The sequence below is a fragment of the Sminthopsis crassicaudata genome, chromosome 4 (assembly GCF_048593235.1).
Source record: "Sminthopsis crassicaudata isolate SCR6 chromosome 4, ASM4859323v1, whole genome shotgun sequence".
Lineage (NCBI taxonomy): Eukaryota > Metazoa > Chordata > Mammalia > Dasyuromorphia > Dasyuridae > Sminthopsis > Sminthopsis crassicaudata.
The window spans coordinates 456,325,318-456,348,979 of record NC_133620.1 but is presented as its reverse complement, the minus strand read 5'-3'; the positions used below and the strand labels follow the sequence as shown (position 1 = coordinate 456,348,979).

The 23,662-nt window shown below is 43.4% G+C and overlaps 2 protein-coding genes across 2 annotated transcripts in view; both read left to right on the top strand.

Moving 5' to 3' along the window:
- Positions 1 to 1,005: 1,005 nt before the first annotated feature.
- EXO5 (exonuclease 5) lies at positions 1,006 to 19,086 on the top strand. Its single transcript, XM_074263905.1, has 6 exons — positions 1,006 to 1,122; positions 4,402 to 4,670; positions 8,005 to 8,109; positions 10,939 to 11,111; positions 14,862 to 15,152; positions 17,430 to 19,086. The coding sequence occupies exons 1-6, from the start codon at positions 1,031 to 1,033 to the stop codon at positions 17,607 to 17,609; spliced, it is 1,110 nt and encodes a 369-aa protein (XP_074120006.1). The 5' UTR covers positions 1,006 to 1,030; the 3' UTR covers positions 17,610 to 19,086.
- Positions 19,087 to 21,638: 2,552 nt separating this feature from the next.
- Positions 21,639 to 23,662, top strand: part of LOC141540955 (tapasin-like) — an 8,986-nt gene continuing 6,962 nt past the window's right edge. Inside the window, exons 1-3 of the mRNA XM_074264908.1 lie at positions 21,639 to 21,681; positions 21,829 to 21,882; positions 23,446 to 23,659. Coding sequence (XP_074121009.1) covers positions 21,639 to 21,681; positions 21,829 to 21,882; positions 23,446 to 23,659 — 311 coding nt within the window. The remainder of the gene's footprint in view (positions 21,682 to 21,828; positions 21,883 to 23,445; positions 23,660 to 23,662) is intronic.

Genomic DNA, 23,662 nt, shown 5'->3' with positions numbered 1-23,662 from the left:
CCAAGGCTCCAGGAAGATGGCCAGTCCTCCCAATACCTCCTAAGATTTATTAGATGGTAAGGAATGCATTCTAAAGTTTTCAGCAAATAAATTTACACAAAGGCATGCCTGAGACTTATTGGGATTCCTCACTTTCCCTACAGCTTGATAAATCCTAATTGACATTTATATAAACCCATTAAACTCATTACTGCATTTGGTCCTTACAACCACTTTGGGAAATAAGTACTTGGAAGATGATAGATACTGTTCCACAGGTAGTTTGAAGAGACCATTTGCAGGGGAAGTGTCCGACTAAGCCACCCAGATATAAAGCTTTGGACAGTAAGTTTCTTGTGCATATGGTTGGGCTTTGTCTTTGTGTTCCCAAAATAGAGCCTGGCATAAAACAGACACTTAATAAATGCTTCTTCTTGTGATGGACTTGGCTGTTTTCAACAATGAGATGATTCAGACTTGTGATGGAGAGAGCCATCCAAATGCAGAGAGGACTTTGGAGACTGAATGTGGATCAAAGCAGAGTATTTTCACTTTTGTTGTTGTTTGCTCGTTTTTTCTTTCTTTTTTTTCCTCGTGTTTTTCCTCCCCTGTTCATCTGATTTTTCTCGCACAGCATTACTAATATGGAAATATGTTTAGAAGAATCACACGTGTTTAACCTATATAGGATTTCTTGCCGTCTAGGAGAAGGGGGTGGAGGGGGGGAGGAAGAAAAATTTGGAACACAAGGTTTTGCAAGGGCGGATGTTGAAAACTATCTTTGCCTGTATTTGGAAAAATAAAAAAGCTATAATAAATTTGCAACAACAGAGAAGAACGCTTGTTGCTTTGTCTTGATGTGCGGATTTAAACCTGCTTCCTTAAGGGCTCCAAGTTCCCGGAGGAGGTCCGGCACTCGTCTAGCAAGGCTCCAGGAGGAGGAGGGAGGGGAAGGAGGGATGACGCGGGAGGAGGGGCTCCCCAGCGGAGGCTGCAGGGCCGGGAGGCGGGGCCGGGCTCTGCCCGCCCCTTCCTCTGCTGGAGCAGGGCCATGGCCGGGGCTGGGCGGGAGTCCGGGGCCGCCGACGACGCCGATTTTGCGGATTTGAGCGACTCGGAGTTCCCTGACTTTTCGGAGCTAAGGTGAGAGGGGATGCGGTAGCAGTGGGAGCGGGAAGGGAGGAGGGAGCGAGGCTTCAAAGCCCTGGGGGCCGGGGAGGCGCGCGCATCCCTCACCTGCGGAGAGCGGACCCGCTGCCCACTCACCTGCACCCCTCCGGGCCAGAGGATGCGCTAATCTGGGAGAAGCAGGCGAAGAACAGCAGCTTCGAAGCGATCCTCGAGCTCGCGCTCCTTACCTGTCTCTGTGTCCGTCAGTCCGTCTGTCTGCTTCTCTCCGTCTGTCTCCCTCCACCTATCTGATCCTTTCCTACCCTCCCTTGTTCTTCCCCCGCCCCCCATTTCTCTCTGTTTCTATCTCTATCTCTTCCTCCCTCTATCTCTGTCCTCAGTTTCTCCTTTGCTCCTGCTTCTCTCTCCTTCTGTCTCTATACACATGGAAGGTGAGAGAGTAGGACTTACTCTGACCCTCAGTGGCTTCAAGTCACCAGGTTCCTGAAAGAACTAGAAAATGCACATCCCTTAAAAATAGCGGGACGCCTGCCCTTTAAGTGATAGGGAGCTACAGGTGTGAAATGTGAAAAGGCTGTACTTTGGTGGATTTTGCTGGGTTCTTGGATTTTCAGTCAGAGGACTCTGAGTTCAGAATGAAATTCTGCTACTTGCTACTTCCTGCGTGATCTTGAGCAAATCGCATTAATTTCTCTTGACTTCGATTTCTGCATCTGTAAAATATGGACTAAATAATTCTTTGAGATCCTTTCCGGTTCAAAGGAACTGGTATGTGTTTAATCTTGTTCCTAGATGAGACTTCCTGGGGAGAGAAGGCAGAAAAGATATATTTAGGCATGAATGTAATACAAAAGCAAAAACATTAATAAAACTTTTTTTAAAAGTAGTGACTCTATTAGGCCTACATCCATAAAAGTTCAAATACAGAAAGTTAAAATACATGTATATATGTGTGTGTGTGTGTGTGTGTGTGTGTGTGTGTGTGTGAGTACTCTTAGAACCTGGCTAGTTTCTGGAGTAAAGATAGTCCTAAAGGAATATACACACATATATACATACATACATATATACACACACACATATATAATGTGTATGGGTATATGTGTGTGTATATATATATATATATATTTGTAGCAACACTCTGTGGTGGCAAAGAATTAGAAATTAAGAGTATTTCCATCAAATGGGGAATGACTTGTTGGCTATAATGTCTGATCATGACTACTATTGTGCTTTAAGAATCGACAAAAGTGGTGGTTCCAGAAACCCCTGGGAAGACCTGTGTGAATTGATGCAAAGTGAAGTAAGCAGAACCAGGAGAACAGTTTAGCAACCTTGTAACAGTAACAGTAATCTTGTAACCAGTAACAGCAACCTTGTAAAGACAATCAACTTTAAAAGACTTAGGAACTCCCATTGTCACAAAAAGTAGCCACAATTCCAGATTGAAGATGAAATGGACCACCCACCTCCTGATGGATTCAGTGCAGATTGAGGTATTTTTTGGATAGGGCCAGTGTGAGTTTGTTTTGACTGATTCTATATGTTCGTGATAGGAGTTTTGTTTTACTTTTTTTCTAATTTTGGAGGGCGGAGGTTGGAGGGAGAGAAGACAGATCTTTTACAAATTTAATTTGAATATAAAACAAAATAACTAAAGTGATGGGGGGAATCAGAAGAGTTGTGGTTTCAGGATGGGAGATAAATCGATGTCTTGATTTTGAAAAAAAAGAGGAAGGTAGATTGTCCACTCTATAGTCCAATGAATTTGGCTTGGTTGGTCTTGACAAAAGAATAAGATTTGTGAACCCTTAAGACAAAGAATTGGTTTTCAGGAAGAACCAACATGTCTTCATCAGCAACAAACAGATCATGTCCCACTAACCTGGTTTTCTAAAAAGGGTAGATTGGAGAATTCTATAAAGTCTAGACCCCTTGTTGGTAACCTCAGTTCTGTGAACTTGTTTTTAAAATATTTTGGTAACTGAATTTCAATAGAATCAGTTTCCTTTGTAATCCTTCTGAGAAGGGGCCCATAGGCTTACCCAGACTGCCAAGGGTGTAAATGACACAGAAAAGTTTCAGAACCCCTAAAATAAATAAGACCATTGTTTAGTGATATCTGAAGGACTATCATGTACAAGAGAGAATAGAATTAGTTTGCCTGGGCCCAGAGAAGAGAATTTACCACAATGAGGGAAAAATTGCAAAAAGCCAGATTTCAGATTCATTACCTGAAAAATTTCCCAGAGGTGAGAACTGTTTAAAAGTATAATGGGCTGTCCCGATAAGTAATGAATTCCCCATCCCTGGAAGTCTTCAAATCAAGTTTGGATGACAGTCTGTTGGGGATGTTGTGATGAGGATTGGGTATTACTGATCACATTCTCTGTTGGTTAGAGGTCAACAAATATTTGAGTGTCTCTTCCAACACCTACTTAACAAGTACTTTTCTCACAACAACCTCTTTAGGTTAATAGTGCAAGTGTTTCTCCCACCATTCTTTTGGACATTTAAAAAATAATATTTTATTTGTCCAAATACATGTAAAGATAGCTTTCAACATTCATTTTTGCAAAACCTTGTATTCCAAATTTTTCTCCTTTTCTCCTCCCTCCCCAGGACAGTAAGCAATCCGATATAGGTTAAACATGTGCAATTCTTCTAAACATATTTCCATATTTGTCATGCTGTGAAAAATTAGTCTATCAGGGGGCAGCTAGGTAGCACAGTGGATAGAGCACTAGCCCTGAATTCAGGAAGACCCCAGTTCAAATCTGATCTCAGACACTTAACACTTCCTAGCTGTGTGACCCTGGGCAAGTCACGTAACCCCAGCCTCAAAAAAAAAAAAGAAAAATTAGTCTATCACCATTTTACAAAGAAGGAAACTGAGGCTCAATTAAGTGGCTTGTCCATAACGAATATCAGAATCAGAATAGCACCCAGATTTTCCAGACTCTGAGCCCAGCATTGAATATTAAATTACACCATGCTTCGAAGCTGGGAGTGGGGCCAGGAAGCTTGGGTATTTGGGAAAGGAGGAAGCATTTTTTAAATACCTACCATGTGCTAAGCACTTTATAGATATTATCTCCTTTGATTCTTATAACAGCCTTGAGATTCAGGTGCTATTCTTGGCCCCATTTCACAGAGGAAGAAATTGAAAAACATAAAAATACAGCTAAACTTCTAAGTCCAAATTTGAATCCAGGGCTTCCTGACTTGCTGCTCTATCCACTGTGCCATCTAGCCACATCTGGCTGAAATCTCAGCATTGTCTATTTTCAGAGATATTGAAGAACTTGCAAACCAATCTGGCAACTCTTTGGGGAACCCCAGAAAGCAAGCTGACTCCCAGGAGCCGGGGAAACGGAAGCGAGAGGCAGATGTCCCAACGCCAATGGAGAGATTCCACCTCAGGTGCTTGTGGGTCACCGACTTGTCCACACAGAGCTGGTGTGAACAGCAGATGGTGTACAGGAAGGAGCTCCCAGGTTTCCAGTCGGTGGAAAAGGCTGCTGTGCTGGATGCCGGAGCCAGTATCCACCTGGCCAGAGGTAAGAAAGGGAGCCACGGGAACTGTAATGCTGCCCTGTGACCCCTGGCCTTCAGTAAAACCCAGAGTGTGGCCCTAAAAGGGGGCCGTAGTTCTGGAGCCGGAAGGAAACTCAGAGGCTAGCCAATCCAATCCTCTAATTTTATAGATAATTACAGTGATCATCATAAAAGCCAGCATTTATATCGTGCTTTAAGCTTTAACCTCTTTACATAAATTATATCTCTTGGTCCTTATGTTGAGGTGAGTGCTATTATGATCCCCATTTCATGAATGAGGAAACTAAGGTAGAGAGATGAAACCAGGGTACCTCAGATTGTCTATCTACCTCTAGCTGTCTGCAGCGGAGAATCTGAGCTTCAATGGGGTGATGAGTGACTTGCCCAATGGCTCCTAAGTAGTAAGCAATGGGAGAAGGGACTTGAATTCAAGTCTTCTTTTCGACATTGAGAGAACACGTCACTGTTGACATGGGATCCGGGTATCTTGTATCTTGCAGCTTGCATTTTATGGTTACTGCTTATAAAACTGATCCTGCCCCCTGAGAGCAACCTTCCAAATCATCACAGTTCAGGAGATTTTGATGTTACTTGTATATATTATTATATTGTAAATATATATTTATATTACATACATATATAAATAAATATATTTATATATAAATAATCATATATAAATATAATATATAAATATGTTTATATATAAATATATATGTAAATATAGATTATATATGCATATAAATATAAGTATACATAAATTAAATAAACATACATATGTAAATATATTTATATAAAATATAAATGTAAATATAAACTTATATATATGTAAATATATGTTATTGTGTATATAAATATATGTGTATATGTGTATGTGTGTGTATATATATATATGCTACTATAATATTATATTCTAGGCTTTTGGAAGTTGTCTGTCCCTTATGTAAGAACATTATAGACTTAGAACTGGGAGGAACCTAAGAGGTCACCTTAGTCCTACCACTTCATTTTACAGAAGAGGAAACTGAGGCCCAAGGAGATTGAGTCACCGTCCTTTGTCCCAGTTTATTGTATCTACTTTTGAATGTTAGGGATTTTTAAAGACTGGCCACTTATATTAAGAGCAATAGATTTAGATTATAGGAGTGTATGGTATTTCAAATGAGGTCCCTTGGGAGCGGGGAGGGAAGCAGGGCCAATAAGTGGTGACCAGAGGCAGGAGTGTCACCCAGGAGCGGGTTGGTGCAGTGTGATGGCCCTCAGGCAATGGCCAGAGAAGGAAGGTGGTGAATGATGGCCTGTGGGGAATCACCTTCAGGGGATGGTCCATCCTCTGAACTTACTGTGAGCTCCTTTCATGCTGTCAAGGCTGGGACACTGAGGTCCCTGCCAGCATCAGACCAGCTCAGAAATGCAAGCAAGGGCCAAGGCCAGAGTCTGGGTCAGTTGTTTCTAATTAACCAATCATTAACCTCCTTATGATGTCACAGGTGGGGAACCACCAGCAGCCTCCCTTAGGAACCACAAGGAGCTAGAAGGAAGTTTCCAGATAAGGTTCACTGCAGAGGTCTTAGGCAATATGAGTGGACAGAAAGTCATGGAGTTTAACAATAGTCCCCTCCTGGCTATTTTGAATGTCTCCATATCATTCAGGACCACTTTCAAGGTCCAGATTCCTTCCCAAGAAACCCATTTATCTCTGAGAAGGTAGAAAATGACCCAGAGGCATTTATCCCTTCTTTGAACAGGACTCTATCTATCACATTCAGCTTTATAATACAAGGTTTCTCAAAAATCTTAGGGAAGTTTTAAGCTTTTAACTTACATCAAAACTTTTGGGACACCCTGTATTATTATAATATATCACTAGCATTTTTTTTCTTTTTCTTTTTCTTTCTTTTCTTTTCTTTTTTTTTTTTTTTTAACTGAGGCAATTGGGGTTAAGTGACTTGTCCAGAGTCACACAGCTAGGAAGTGTTAAATGTCAGAGGCCAGATCTAGAGTTTGTAAAGCACTTTGCAAATATTATCTTATTTGATTCCTCACAAACCCGTTATCCCTATTTTATAGAAGCAGAAACTGAAGCAGACAGGGTGAAATGTCACACAGCTAGTACTTATCTGAGACTGGAATAGAACTCAGGTCCAGCACTATATCCATTGAACCATCTAACTGCCAGAATTCCAGACCCCTCATTTCCTGGATGATGAAGAATTCTATAGGCAGAAAAAGTCTCTGTTCACAGCAGAACTGAGTGATGATACTTTGGAGCGTGATGTGTGAAGGGCATGGCCAACACAAAGGGTCTTCTGGGTCTTTGGCAAAAATACACTTAGGGAGTCCTATCCTGGGGCCACTCGGGGAGCTACAGTGCACAAGCCCCAGGCCTGGAGTCAGGAAGACTCAGCATCCTGAGTTCAAATCCAGCCTCAGAACACTTCCTAGATGGGTGACCCTGGGCAGGTCATTTCATCCTGCTTACCTCAGTTTCCTCATCTATAAAATGAATTGAAGAAGGGAATGGCTAACTGTTCCAGGATCTCTGCCAAGAAAGTCCCAGCTGGCGACTAAATGATGGGATATAAAATTAATTGTAAATATTTAAGCATTATATAATTGTGAATTATATTATTATTATTACCTTATATCATAATTACTAATGTACACTATGGATAAATTATATGTGTATATATATATATGTGTATATATATATGTATATATATATATATATATAATTTTAAAAATTCTAAATGGATTGTTTGATGGAAATATAGTTCTCTCCCAAATTATGTTGTAGGCTTAATAAAAGACTTAAAAAAGTAAAAAAAAAAAAAAAAAAAAAAAAAAAAAAAAGTCCCAGCTGGGATCACAAAGAGTCAGGCACGACTGGAAAATGACTGCCCTCATCCCATCTGGGATGGTCCTAACTGGATAAATTCTCTCTGCCCCATAGAGGGGCCTTTTCTGTGGAGACTATGTCTTTTCAGCTTCATCTCTCCCAACCTATTCAGAGGTAACTGAACCTTCTCCCATTCTCAAGTCTGGGAAACTCATTCATTCTGGGAAAGAGAGAGAGATAGAGAGACAGAGACAGAGACAGAGATAGAGACAAGAACACAGAAATGGGGACACACAGAAAGAGATGGGAACACAGAGAAACAGAAACAGAGAGAGAGACGAGGACACAGAGAGATAGAGACACACACAGAAAGAGAGAGATGGGGACACAGAGAGGGACAGAGAGAAGGAGAAATAGAGACAGAGAGACTGAGAGAAGAGACAGACAGGTATTGGGGTAAGGGCTGGACAGAACCAGCACTAACCCTTTTCTCTTTTCAGAGCTGGAGCTCCATGACCTTGTGAGCATCCACACCTCCACCAAGGAAGACGCATGGGCAGTGAAGCTGCTGAACATTCTCTCTATGGTACCCACCCTGCAGTCAGGTGAGGGGCTATGGGAATGCAGATCAGAGCAGGAAGGGGCCTGGGGCCTGAGTCTGACTCCAACCATTCCATAGATGAAGGACGGAGCCTTCCTTGAATGGGCTACATTGGTTTCAGCTGCTAAAGCTTTTTCTATGGGCTAGAAAAAAGACAGCCTGAATATGAAGAATTCAAAGAGAAATAGAAAGACATAAATGAACTGATGCAGAGCAAAGTAAGCAGAACCAGGAAGGGCATTTGCCTGACCACTATAAGGTTGTAAATGCAAAGAGCAATAAAATAAAATAAAAAGTGAAACTGAATGCTTTGTAATTGTAATGACTGCCCCACCCTTCCCCAAAAGCAATAAGATGCATCATCCCTCCCTCCCCCCCCCCCTCTTATTTTGCAGAGGAAGTACTATAATTGTGGAACAGGGCTGTTTTGGGCCAGGCTTGACTCAGACCATTTCCTGTGGGTCAGATTTGGGATGGGGACTAAGGTAGATACTTGAAGAATCTAACATTTACTAGAAAAGAATTGTATGGAAAACTCTTCAGTAATAATAAAGAAAATAATGATAATGATGATATAGCAGTAGTTAATATTTATACAGTGCCTACTTTGATCCAAGCCCTTTACAATTATAGCCTCATTGAGCCTCACCACAACCTTGGGAAATAGGTGCTACTGTTATTCCCATTTTACAGATGAGAAAACTGAGGTAAACAGAGGCTAAATGACTTGTCTAGAGTCACACAATTAGTATCTGAGGCTGGATTTAAACTCAGATCTTCCTGACCTCACACCTAGAGCTCTATCCATCGTGTCACCTAGTTTGCTCCAACAGGCAAGGATTCAGAATGGATTTAATTGGGCACTGCTACCCTGCCACCAAATTTGTCAAGATGGACACAAGTGAGGAGCATATGTAAAACCCAAGATGTCACTGACTCCTCATACTCTGTGCTTTTGTATCTAAATCCAGGGAGTCTTACAGATATACAGAGAAATGGGAACAATCTTCTCCATCTATGGATAGGGAAGGTATATGTAACCAAAGGAGAAATAGAGAAGATAACAGAAAATTAAATGATTGCATTAAAGTAAGAAGTTTTTGCACAAATGAAATCAATGCAGATAAGATGAGAAAAAAGCAGGTAACTGGGAAAAATATTTGCAGTAAATATGATATAAATGGATTCTTTCTTTTTGTCATTGAATTCATTGAGAGTGTTTAACCCAGGAGTGGGACCCTAGGGTAGATCAAAGGGAATAAGAAATTTATTTATTTTCTCAATTTAGTCATTATTTTCTCCAATAATGAGAAACAGATCACTTAATGAAGATGATAAGTCCTTTGAATTATTACTTATGATTGGAAGGTACCTATCAAGGCCCCGTCTGTCTTTTCTCTCTTTTTATTAAAATTGTATTGATTTAGGGATAAGGGTGCTTTATATTACTTTCATTTCCAAAAACATCCCTTCCTTCTCCTCACCTGAAAGCCATCCCATGAAACAAATAACAAAAAGGGGTGAATGAGATGAGATCTTTCAAGACAGTTGTGAAAATCGAGTAAGGCTTCATCTACTTCAGAGTTCGAGTAGGCCTGAAGGACTCTGAAGGGCATTGCCTTCCCCTCCTATGACATCTCCCTATTTCATCCAAATATGGGCAACTATGTACTTATTGGTCAAGTTCAATTTCATGGGTAGATCTTGCGTTTAGAATGTAAGACTCTCAGCCAATGAGGATGAGGGTCAGTGGTGGGAGGGGGCGTTTTGCGTTAGGGATTAAAGGTGCTGTCCTGCCCACAGGAGACGCTTCCTCTCTTCGATAGTCTACTCGAAGAGTGGGACGCCCTTCTCGCGAGAATGTACAATAAACTTTGCTTTTCTCTAGAGCTCTCTCCAGCTTTTTTATTAAATGGTGACCCCTCACCATTTCCGTACCACACAGGGGGATAAGAGCCAGTTGAGCAAAATTAATTAACATTTTGACCCAGTGAGACAGTGTAAGCAGTATTCCACACCCACAGTCCCTTCCACCTCGGAAGGAGATGGATTTTCTCCTCTTCTTCTTATAACTACACAACATTCAGTTTCAATTTTTTAAAATGATTGTTCTATTTACATGATCATAGTTATTGATGTTTTGCTTTCCTGATTCTCCCTGTTTAATTTGCATCAGTTCATATGTGGGTTTTTCCTTATTTTAAGAATGCCTCAACTGTGTCTCCTTTGTTTCTTTGTGTTGGTGATTATTTTCAGCTTTGCAGAAGTTATTTTGGTTCCTTTGCCTTTAGAATTTCTCCGAGACTCCAAAATAAACTGCATGATTCAAATCTGGGTTCTTTATAGCTCTAGTTCTTTCTCCTGGGTACTTGCAAAATAAGTTGTTTCTGAATGAGTGATGAATGAAAAAGCATTTATAAACCCCTACTATATATCTGGCATAGTACTAAGAGTTGAAGATACAAATATAAGCTTCCCTCTGCTTTTCTGTATTTTTCATATTCTGTTCCATTTCGTTATGTGTTCCATTCCATCCTAATTTGTTTAACCATTCTTCAATTGATAGCTACTTATCTTTTTACTATAGAAATCCCACCCACCCCTTCCACTTCAAGGAACCATCCCTACTTTTGTCCCATGTTTTCAAATTATTATTTAGAAGAAAACAGGGAATGCTACTTACATGATGAGGCATTGGACTCTGAGGATACTTCCCTGTGTCTTTTTTTTTTTGGGGGGGTGACCTTTGTTTGGAAGCAGGGAAGCCCTAAACTAGGGTGGGGGGAGATGAATGGATTACCTGGGAGTGATGTTACTCTCTGTTCTCTGACAGGTGGGACAATCCGGGAGTTTCCAGTCTTTGGGGAAATAGAAGGGGTGTTCCTGGTTGGGGTGATTGATGAGTTACACTACACTTCAAAGGGGGAACTGGAACTGGCTGAGCTGAAAACTCGAAAGCGACCCATGATGCCATTGGAGGCTCAGAAGGAGAAGGACCGTTTCCAGGTGTGTGTGGCAGAACATATATATGTATATACACTATATGTGTCTATATATATATATTTGTACTATATATTTAATGATGTATAATAATATATAAGATGACATATACAATATGTAACACACATAAATTTATATTTAACTATATTGTAGTATTAGAATATATAATTATACTATATATAACATCCACTATTTGTATAAGTGTATGTTTACACTATAGGTTTTTATATTTCCAGAGAATACATATATATATGTAACGTCTTCAAAGCTGAGAATAATCACCAACCCAAAAGAATGAAAGTTTGACAAAAGAGACATAATTGAGGCATTCTTAAAATAAGGAAAAACCCACCCACTAAAATGAATTTAATATTTGGTTTGCAAACAGTCTAAAAAAGGCAAACACTAGAAAGATAGAAGGGCGGCTAGAAGGCGCCATAGAGCGCCAAGCAAGAATCTTCCTGAGTTCAAATCCAGCCTCTGACACATACTAGCTGTGTGACCCTGGACAAGTCACCCTGTTTGCCTCAGTTTCCTCATCTGTAAAATGAACTGAAGAAGGAAATGGCAGACCACTCCAGTATCTACCCCAAAATCCCCAAGTTAGATCATCACAAAACAACTCCACCACAACCAAAAGATGGAGGGGAACTTATCTAGAAAAGGCTAAATTGCCAAATCTTATCTTTTTAGATTATTTAAACAACTTATTGAGTTGTAAATTAAAAAGAAGAACAAAGAGGGAGCCTCTAAGAAGAGGGGGAACTTAAAGAATGGGGAGAAGATAAGGGGCAAAAACTGAAAGACTCTTCTGTGGACTAAACTTTATGACTTTCACATGTGTGAATTTTATCGGTGGAAAGAATCACTGGGAGAAATGGTTGGTTTAGGGAGTGGGAAGACAGGAGATAAGGATGGGGCTCATGTAGGAAATGGCCCCCACCCAGTCCAGAGTCGAGGGAGAGTCATTTCTTTAAACTCAACAAGAATGAACACTTTGGGAGAATAAGATAAAATCAGTGGGGACAAATAACTGCCTCAAAAGAAGGAAAGAGATTAAAAATCAGTGGAAGCAAATAACAGCCTCAAAGGAAGGAAAGAGAATAAAAACCAGTCCCTAACCCAATAATACATAAAAATCAATATATAAGAAGGAAAGGGAGGAAAACAAACTTTGGTCAAAACTTCAAATATGAATGGATTAGGCAATCCAAGAAGACCCAAAGAATGGCAGTGGATAAAAACATTTCATTGTAGATAAGAAACAAGTCTATAAAATGAAACATACTTTATTTTTTAGAGGTAATCGGAATTAAGTGGTTTGCCCAGGTCACACAGCTAGTAAGTTTCTGAGGCCATATTTGAACCAGGTCTTTCTGATTCCAGGGCCAGTGCTCCAACTATCGCCCCAAGAAACATACTTAATGAAAATGAGAGTCTGGAACGAAATTTACTGTGAATGAATGAATGGAGGGAATGAAAGGGGGAAAAAAAAAAGCATTTGCTAAGTGTTTACCGTGTCCTAGACACTATGTTGGAGATACAAAGAGAAAAAAAGGCAGAACTCTTTTTTTGTCCGAGATTTGATCCTGTAATTCAGGGAAATGATACATAAAACTAAGGTCAAGCTATAATAAATTATGAAGGACTTGATTCTTCTCAGCAGTTCAGTGATCTGAGGCAATCCCAATGAACTTTATGATGGAAAACACCATCTGCATCCAGAAATATACTATGGAGATTGAACGTAAATCAATACGTGCTATATTCACTTTTTTTTTGTTTTTTTTTTCTCTCGTGGTTTTTCCTCTTTTGTTCTGATTTTTCTCTCCCAATATGATTTATGAAGAAATGTGTATTTAAAAAGTTAATATACATATATAGTCAGAAACAAATAAAACAATTTTTTGAAAAAACTAAGTTAAAAAGAAAATAAGGTCACTTGCAGAGTGTCTATAATACCCTAAGGATATACTGTTACAGCTGAGGGGGATACCAATAAGAAAGCAGTCCTTGTCCTCAGGAAGCTTAAATTCTAATGGGGAAACCACACTTCTGGAGGAGGGGTGTTGCAATGGCAATATTGACTTGGCGGTTGTGCAAGAGTTGGACTGGGAAATTAGGAAAGGGAAGTAGACAGAAATTTAGTGAGCCCACCTCAGCACGACTAAAAGCAAGAAGGTAATTGTAAACTGAAGGATGATCTTGTGGGCCAAGGGAAGCACTATCAGTCAAGGCAGCACGGGCGTTTGGGTGGGAGTTCCAGAGCTGAATGGGTTAAGTACCCAGGGGTTAGTCTGTAGACTCGATGGGACTGCCTGAAGGTACCAGGTCGGAGGATGGCCAACGTGTGGCTGTGGTTTGTCCTTCCTTCTTAATGTTCTGAACATCTTATTTTTTTTCTCTGGGGTCATTGGGGGCTAGTGGCCAGATATAGATCAGGACAATGGAAATGGCTCCGGTTTGAACATTTGTTGGATCAATCTAGACTGGGAAGCCAGTTAGAGAGCACTGCCAGAATCCATCAGTCAAGTCATTAAGGGTTTCCAAAGGGTGTACTAAGCACGCCAGAGTTAATGATAACCCAGATAAGGATGGTGGCTAAAAGAGACATTTCAAAGCTGACTTTGGTCATTCTGTCCTGACTCCCTCCTGGAGGGGAAAATAGGCTTTTAGTCTTTGTTCATGATAATGACTCGTTATTCATCGATGGCTTCACTGCTCCCAAAATAATCTTCCTAAAGCATAGGTCACTCTCTTGGCGAAAAATCTCGAGTCCATCTCTGAAATAGAATTCAAACTCCTCTGTTTAATATTTAACGCCCCTCAAGGTCTGATGCCAGCCTGCTTTCCCAGATTTACTTCATATTCTTGTTGTTCAGTCATTTCAGTCATGTCTCACTCTTTGTGGCCCCATTTGGGATTTTCCTGGCAAAGAAAGTGGTTTGCTAGCTCATTTTACAGATGAGAAAACTGAGGTACATAAGGTTAAGTGACTTGCCCAAGGTCACCCAGCTGGTAAGTGTCTGAGGCTGGGTTTAAACTCAACTTAACCTGACCCACACTCTTTCTATCCAGTCCTTATTTCATATTACTCTTCCTTATGCATTCTCTTTTCTAGCAACCAGCCCCTTTGCTGTTCCCCCTTTATTTGGAATGCCTTCCTTTCCATCTTTGCCTCTTAGGATCTCTAGCTTCCATTCAAAGCCCAACTTGTGGTTGAGGAACCACGTCTTTCAGATGTTTTCTTATTTCTTCTCTGCACCCAGGCCTTCTCCCTCCTCCCCAGAGGTTAGATCTTTCCTCCTTTGGAGAGAAGATTTTACATTTACTTGGGATATATAGTGTATTTTCTTATCTGTGTCCATGTTTTATTGTCCTAGTAGACCATAAGCTGCTTGAGGGCAGGAACTGCTGTTCTTTTGACTCAGTATTCCTAATCTTTGGTAAGTGGAAGGTGCTTAAATAAATGCTCAGTTTGAATTGAATTGAATTGACAAAATTCTCTCCTTCACAACAGCCTTGTAATGTAGGGGATAGTTGTTATACTTATTTTACAGACTGGGAAACTGAGGCTCAAAATGTTTTTAATTCAATTTAAGCACTTAAGGAACTTTGGAAATGGTAAGTGATCTGTCTAGGGCAAAAAAGGTTTGCTAGTGTTAACCTAGAGCCGTTCAGTGCTGATAAAATTACCCAGCGGGATCTGGGGGTTGAGTTTGGTTGTTTGCTTTCACTGTCCCTTCTTTTCTTTAGGTCAGCCTCTATAAATGCATCTTCGATGCCATGGTGCAGGGAAAGGTGACATCTGCCAGCCTGGTTCACCACATGAAGCTTTCCCCAGAGCTGCTGCTGGGGCGTCAGGTGCAGAGCCATGCCCGGCAGGGGGGCTTCCGTGTGAAGTCCTTCGGAGATCTCCTGGAGCTGACTTTCTTGTCACTGACGCTGTCTGACCTTCCGGCCATTGACTCTCTGAAGATAGAGTATAGCCATCAGGAGACCAGCACCATGTTGGGCACAGAGATGGTCATCTGTGAAGAGAAGCAGGTGAGCAGGAGTGGAGTCGGGTGGAAAGCAGCAGTTCTGGTTCAGTCCGAGTTGGGCCAGAGCCCATTCTTCCCCTTCCCAGATTTCCCTCGGCTGCAGTCACCATAGGGACCTGAACTCTCTGAACTGAGATAGGATAATTAAAAGTCCGTTGAGGTTGGACAGGATAGCAGAGGGCAAAGGGGGGAATGGGGTGTCCAAAGATTGGGAATGTATGAGGGGTCAGCAAGGGGATCACTCCCTTACTAACACATAGCACCCCATCTCCTACCTCTGCACTGGCCGTATCTCTCCTTCCTCTTCACTTCCTTCAAGACTCACCTTAAGGACCACCTTCTACATGAAGCCTTCCCTGATTCCTCCAGTTGCTGACATAACTACCTTATATTTATTTCATACTCATTCTGTATATTCTTATGTTTTTTCTTTTTGTTTTGGTACCCCAAGTATTTAGCATAGTACCTGGCACATAGTGGGTAATTAATAAATGCTTGTTGATTTATTGATTGATTGAAGTATATGTTGCCTCCCCTGATAGAATAGAATCTCCTTTAGAGTAGGGCTTGTTTCATTCTTTGTATTAGACTTGTCCCCAATGCCTTGTAGGGTACCTAACACCCGAGGTACTTAATAAATGCTGGTTGATTCATCAACTGATTGATATACATATTGTCTCCCCTGATGGAATGGAAGATCCTTGAGAGTGGGGGCTGTTTCATTCTTTGTTTTGGAACCCCAGCACATTGTACAGTGCATGGAACACTATAGGTGCTTAATAAATGCTTGTTGATTAATTGTAGAAAAACTAAACTCAATCCAAGCTAAGAAAGATTTAAAAAATTATTATCTTGTTTTTGCATCATCTTTATTTCCAAATATATCCTTCCCTCTTCTTCTCTGCGTTGAGCATCCTTTGTAACAAAGAAGAAAGACTAAAGGCAAGTCACCAAGGCTAAAATGCTGACTAAATCGGATCACACATACAGTCTTCCATATCCATTTAGCATCAGTTCACGTAATTCTCTCCAGGTTCCTCTAAAATCATCCTGCTGGTCATTTCTTACAGAAAAATAATATTCCATAACATTCATATACCCAACTATTCTCCAATTGATGGGCATCCACTCAGTTTCCAGTTCCTTACTACCACAAAAAGGGCCGCCACAAACATTTTTGCACGTGTGGGTCCTTTTCCCTTTCTTGCTCACTTCTGTGCTGGATACTGGGTGGAGTAGGGGAGAAAGAAAGGGAAACAAAGGGAAGAAAATAAGGTTTGTGAAGTACTTGCTTCCCCAATGTATCACCATCCGTATCTTACAGATGGGAAAACTAAGGCTCGGAGAGCCAACGTTACTCTCCTGAGATCCCCCAGGTAGTACGTGAATGAGCATTCAGACCGAGGCCTTTGAATCCAAGTTTTCCACTCAGCCGCTTGGCCCTCAAGCTACCCATTCATTATCTGGGGGGACAAACCCATGCCCACAGGATGGCATGTGGCATATAATTTCATAGCAAATTGTGCAGACTGGTCTCTGTACTTTTAGAATTAAAAGAAGATAGAGACTGTTTTGCCCATGTTTTTCTTCCTTCCCCCTTTTTTTTTTTTAAAACAAGTTTTGTGAATCCCTTTTGTTTTTTGCTATTACTCCTGATTAAGAAACCTCCCCAAATAATCCTTCCCCCCCCTTTTTTTTTTTTTTTTTAACAGAGGAAGATAGTTAAAACCAATGGATGTGGGGACTATTTCTGACTGTGCATGCAACATTCTGTGCCATTTCTCTCCCAGAAAGAGCAAACAGTTGAATGGGCAGCTTCAGATTAGGAATTCCCAGTGGGGAAGATTCCCTCCACAGATGCCTGTTGAGAACTTGCCTATAACATGTTGCTTTAAAGGTTTGTCTGGGTCCCGGTTAGGCTAGACGGGTCACTCAGCAGATTCTGTCAGTCCTGATTTGAATACAGGCCTTCCTGATTCCAAAGCTCCTGTCTCTGTCTCTGACTAGGTTTCTCTCCTTTTTCTGTTTGTCTCTCATTCTAGAAAGGGAAGTTTCCCCTTTGCCAGCCATTCCAGAGTGGGAACTTGCCTCTGATGCTTCCTGCCAGTGTGACATTGGCCAAGTTATCGAGTGTTTCTGGGACTCAGTTTCCTCCTATGTAAAGATGGGGGCGGGAGGTTGGACTAGACAGCCTCGGTAGTACTTTCTGTAATTAGGATCCTGGGGTCTGCACGGACCTGGGGCCGCCTGTATCTCACCTCCCTCGGTCTTTCCCCTGCAGGTGAGGGATAAGCTTCGACACCACCTCGAGTACTGGACAGGACTCAGGGAGCCCCAGGGAGTAGACGTGAAGGAGGCGTGGAAGTGCCGCATGTGTGACTACGCTGCCATCTGCCAATGGAGGCAGAGAGGTGGCCCGAGGACTTTCTCACAGGGTCGGCGTGCCAAGGTGACCCAGTGAGGGGCCGGAGGGCCGGAAGACCCAGAGGGCAAGCTCCCTCAAGGCAAGGAGGAGTCCTGGGCCGTCCCTGACCAAGAACCCCATGGGAATGGTTGACAGGGGAGGACTCTGGGAAGGCACTCATTTTGCAGCTACAACACTGCCTGATTTCCTGGGCCTCCGAGAAACACAGAATCCCCTTTTTCTCAGGGATGCGTGTGGAGGAAGGGTCTGGCTCCTAGAGTCCTGCTGCCCTCATCCTGGAGACATCCTGGAAGGGACTGTGCAAGGACTGCCCAGGGAGCCTTCTGGGATGGCGGGCTGAGCAGTCGTTGTCCCTTCTTTTCTTAAAGAAAATTTTGTCTTCCCGTTCTTTCCCAAGAAAGACTTTGAGTTTTCCAAAGCAGGAGAGCCTGTGGCTCCCCAGTAACCACTTGTCCCAAGGTCACATGCCAGGTCAGCAACAGGGCTATGGCCAAGAGCCAGCTCTCCTCCGTGGGACATTGCAGATGGGGGACGGCCTTGGGGCCAAGGCAGCAGGCTGTCTTGGTCCTTCTGCAATGGATTTTTCTTTCATAAAAACTTATTGTTGTCCTTTGTGCTCTTGACACCTTCTCACTTCCCCCAGAGAACTACCTGTGTAACCAAGAGTAAAGAAGAAAAAAGGAGGTGGGAACCCTTTGACCAAGGATGGTCGAATCCACTTCCAGCCCCTTCCCTGAAGAAAGGGGGGACATTTCTTCTTTAGGATGAAGCTTCGGTATTAGAATTAGACACCCTTCACTTTGGGCTTTCTCCTTCTTTCCTTCCTTCCTGCCTGCCTGCCTGCCTGCCTTCTTCCTTCTCTTGCTTCCTCTCTTACCTCCCTCTCTCCTTCCTTACTTCCTCAACTTGCTTCCTTTCTTCATTCTTCTTTCCCTCCTTTTCTTTTTTCCTTGACTCTTGTCTATTTCAACATCCACAAACCTGATTCCTGGATCGGTTCTCCCCTTCGTAAGCAGTTCAGTGGTTCCTTCACCCCCTGGGGTGCCATAATGAATGAAATCCTTCACCTTGCCTTAGAAGCATTTTACTTTCCAGTTCTGTATCAGCTCCTTTGATTGTAGAAGGAAGATGGGGCAGAGGTTATTCTTCCTGCTTGATAGTGGTAGAAATGGAGGGAAGAGGTGCTGACTAAATGCTTTGCAAATATGAATTATTTCATTCTCACCAAATCATAGTATTATAATAATAGCAAATATTTCATTTTTTATTTGCAATAAGTTTATTTTTAATATACATTGCTTTATTTTTTATTTTTTAAGTTATCAATAATTTTTAAAAATTTATTTATTTGTTGAAGCTTTTTGTTTTCAAAACATTTGCAAGGATAATTTTTTACCAGTCTGACCCTTACAAAACCTTGTGTTCCAATTCCTCCCCTTCCCCTCCCCCCCATATGGCAAGTAATCCAATATATGTTAAACATGGTAAAAATAAATGTAAATCCAATATAGGCTAACATATTTGTACAATTATCTTGCTGTACAAGAAAAATCAGATCAAAAAGGAAAAAAAATGAGAAAGAAAATAAAATTCAAGCAAACCACAATAAAAAGCGTGAAAATACTATGTTGTGGTCCACATTCAATTTCCACAGTCCTCTGTCTGGGTGCAGATGGCTCTCTCCATCATAAGACCATTGGAAGTGGCCTGAATTGTCTCATTGTTGAGAAGAGTCACGTCCATCAGAATTGATCGTCATATAGAATTGTTGTTGCCTTCTATACTGATCTCCTGGTCCTGCTCACTTCACTCAGCATCAGTTCCGTAAGTTTCTCCAGGCCTCTCTGAAATCATCCTGCTGCTCGCTTCTTACAGAACAATAATGTTCCATAGCATTCATATACCATAACCTATTTAGCCATTCTCCAACAGATGGGTTTCCTCTTAGTTTCCAGTTTCTGGCCACTACAAAGAGGCTGCCACAAACATTTCTGCACACGTGGGTCCCTTTCCCTCCTATAAGATCTCTTTGGGATATAAGCCCAGTAGAAACACTGCTGGATCACAATCTGATAGCTCTTTAGGCATAGTTACAGAATGGTTGGATCCATTCACAATTCCACTAACAATGTATTAGTGTCCCAGTTTTCCCACATTCCCTCCGACATTCAGCATTATCTTTTCCTGTCGTCTTAGAGGAATCTGAGAAGAATACACATTGCTTTATGAATCATGTTGGAAGAGAGAAATTAGAGCAAAAAGGAAAAACCATGGGAGAGGTGAAAAAACTGAAAAGAAAAACGAAAAAGAGCATGTGCTGATTAAACACATTGATTTTAGTCTCCTTAGTTCTTTCTCTGGATGCAGATGGCATTTTCTGTCCAAAGTCTATTGGGATTGTCTTGGGTCACTGAACTGCTGAGAAGAAGCTTTCATTGTTGATTGCACACTCTTGCTGTTCCTGTGTACAACGTATTCCTGGCTCTGCTTGTTTCACTCAGCATCAGTTCATGCAACTCTTTCCAGGCCTTTCTAAAATCAGCTTGCTTATCCTTTTTTTATAGAACAATAATATTCTGTTACCTTCGTATACCACTAATTACTCAGCCATCCCCCAATTGATGGACAGACATCCACTCCTTTTTTCCAATTCTTTGCTACCACAAAAAGAGCTGCTTCAAACATTTTTGCACAGGTGGGTCCTTTTTCCTTCCTTTATGATTTCCCTGGGTTACAGACCCAGGGATGGCCCTGCCGGGTCAAAGGATGTGCACAGTTTAATAGCCGTTTGGGCATAGTTCCAGACTGAATAACAAATATTTTATTTGGTGTTTAAATAAATTATATCATTTGGTCCTCACAAAATCCTGGAAGGTAGGTGCTATTATTAGCCCATTTTACAGATAAGGAAACTGAGGCAAACAGAGGAAGTGACTTACCTAGGTACACATAGTTCATAAGAGTTGAAGGTGGGAGTTGAGTTTCCTGACTCCGAGGCCAGCGCTCTTATTCACCGGCTTCCTAGCTGCCTCGACATGCAGAAAGTGCTTGGATAGATGGTACCATCATCGCCCCATTTGGCCCTCACAGCCCTGGGAGGTGGGCGCTTTTGAGGGTAGAAAGGCTCGGGCATTGTCCTCAGTTACACAGACAATATTTAAGGCAGGAGCCTTTTCCCAAACCCAGACTATCCACCATGTCACTTACTTGTTCCTAATGATGGATGGACGGATGGATGGAGGGTAAATAAGAAGGAGCTGAGGTATAAACAGCCCAGCCTTCGTTTTCCTGGCTGCCTCCATTACTGAATGGACCCAAAGCGGAGGAGTGGAAGGTCACCGCAGGGGAGCCCAGGCCCAGGAGTATATCCCATGGTATTTCACAACTTCATTCTAGTCTTTCCAGCCCGGGCCACGCTACAGGAGGCACTTCATATTCCAGACAAGGGCTTAATGGTAGCAGGGAGGGTAAGCTGAGGTCCTGCGTCCCAGGAGGCTGCTTCTCAGTGATTCCTGGGGTAGAGGTTAATACCCCTAGGGCCTGAGCGTTGTACCAAGCTCCTTGTTTTTCCTCCCTCCCCTGCCTCGGCCCAGCTCCCCAAAACAAGAATTTATCCTTTTTCCTGTTGTGTCCTGGATCCCTTTGGGGGTCCGGTAAAGGCTCCTCAGAATGATGGTCCCCAATAATCGGAGAAAATGCTCAATTTCAGATAAAAGTTAGTGAAATAATTTTGTTTTCTCATTCCAAGTTCACTGATGCCCTCAAATCCTTCCGGGGAAAAAACTCTGGCTCTAAGAGCAGAGACCCCATTCTTGGCCCTTCCTTATCTTTTGCTCCTTTCCCCTCCCTTCCCTGCTTCAGGCGGGGATAGGGGAGCAGAGTGGGGAGGCAGAGGGGGAGGAGTTCCCGGTGCTGAGCTGTCTGAGAGTTCCCCGGGTTCTGAGCTGTCTCCACTTGCCCTCTGCTGACTGAGAAGTAAATGAAACTGAAAGTGAGTCTGAGAAAGTGGAGCTGGGGAGCTAGCCGGCCTCCGGAGGGACGGAGAACCCCGAGAGCTCGCGGGGAATGGTGGGAAGAGCCATGCTGGCCCTCTACCTGCTCAGCCCCGGTGAGTTCCGACCCTTCCCTGCCCCCCTGAGGAGCTGCCCGGCTCAGCTCCTGCTAGGGGGCAGCTTAGGGCAGCCTGGCCGGTGTCGGGGCCACCCATTCTGCCTTCCGGCTAGAGGCAACAACTCTGCTCCCTTTGCTCTTGTAGCTCACAATGCCCAGGGAAGGACTGGGGAGGGGAAGGCCCGGGTGCTCCGGGGAGGTCAGTGTGCTGGGGTGCTCCCGGGGAGGGCAGTGTGCTGGGGTGCTCCCGGGAGGGCAGTGTGCTGGGGTGCTCCCAGGGAGGGCAGTGTGCTGGGGTGCTCCGGGGAGGGCAGTGTGCTGGGGTGCTCCGGGGAGGGCAGTGTGCTGGGGTGCTCCCGGGGAGGGCAGTGTGCTGGGGTGCTCCCGGGGAGGGCAGTGTGCTGGGGTGCTCTGGGGAAGGCAGTGTGCTGGGGTGCTCCCTCTCCCAGCCCCCAGCTGGGGAGCTGGCCGGGGTCCTGGCCTGAGGACTGATTAGGACGCCTCTGAGGAGAGGGCTGGGGCAAGGGGCTCTCAGGGACTTCTTTTTCCCGGGCTCCCCCCCAGCTTCCATAAATCCTGGGGGGCCTCCAGTGGGGAGGGGGAGGAACACTGACCACCTAGCCACAGACAGACTCCAAAGGGCGGCAGCCTTCTCGCACTTCTTCCTGGAAGGTGACAAGGAAGAAGGAGAAATCCAAGAGTCATTTGCATACTCCTCAGTCCAGCCAAACTGCTTTCTTGGTGCTGCTCCCCCAAAGTGTCCCATCTCCCCCCTCCTGCCTTTGCCCGGGCTGCCCCCCTTTCTCCTCACGGGTCCCCCTTAGCTCCCCAGGCTTCCTACAGTGCTGAGCCCAAACCCCTCCAGTGGCTAGTGCCAGCCCAAGGACTGTTTTTGTCAATTAAATTGTCTGTCTCTCTCTGTGTCTCTATAAATAATTTAATTGAAAACAGTATATATATACACACACATTGTATATATGTACAAATATGTTATATCTATATAGTATTTATATATAAATTAAATTGCATATATTCTACATAATATTATTTCTACATCTGAGAGGCAGATGGAGAGCTGCCCCAAGAGCTCAGGCTGGAGGTCACTGATCTGCATGACGTGGGGAACTTCCTCCTAAGGGCCTCCATCTCCTACATCAGGACACATTTTCCCTCTTTTGTGTGTTCTCTTGTATGTGTCTATGCTTTCCCCCAGGAGAATGGAAGCTCCCTGAGGGCAGTTACCGCTTCTCTTCTGTATTTGTACCTAGCACCGCCCGGCACATTTGTTGCTGTGGATTATTTCCCCCTCTTAGTGAGCCATTTGGGCTCACATTTCTTGGCAGAGAAACTGAAGGAGTTTTGCCATTTCCTTCTCTGGCTCATTTGACAGAAGAGGAAACTGAGGCAAACACGGTGAAGTGACTTTCTCAGGGTCACACAGCTAGTTATTGTCTGAGGCCGGATTTGAACTCGTCACCGTGTGCTCCGTGTGCTCTGCACTGTGGCTTCATCCACTGTTCGGCCACATGGTGAATGCTTCCTGGATGCTCACCGAATGATCAGTTGAGGTGGGGCTGAGCCCAGACCCTGAGCTCATTGGCGGGGGTCCCCTGCAGTATAATGAAGCACAGAATATCAGCGTTGGAAATGGGCGTCTGCTCTGGTCCATACCTGACTGAAAGACCTAAGGGCTTGTGTACCTCCAACCAGCGAGTCTCGGGGGCCAAAGGCCACCTTCTCCTGACGTCTCTTATTATCCCAGGGCTGCTATGGATTCCAAGCTGGCAGCCGGTAGAGGCTGGCATGAGGCTGGGCAAGGCCCGCCAGCTGTCCTGCTCCTTGGAGGTGCCCCTGGATCCCTCCCACGCGGCCCTCGGTGGAGATCCCAGCCCTCAGCGGCGACACATCCAGCTGGTGCTGAGCAGTTCTGAGAGCCACACCCTGCCCCACCAGGCCAGCGGTGCCGCCTTCTTCTTGCA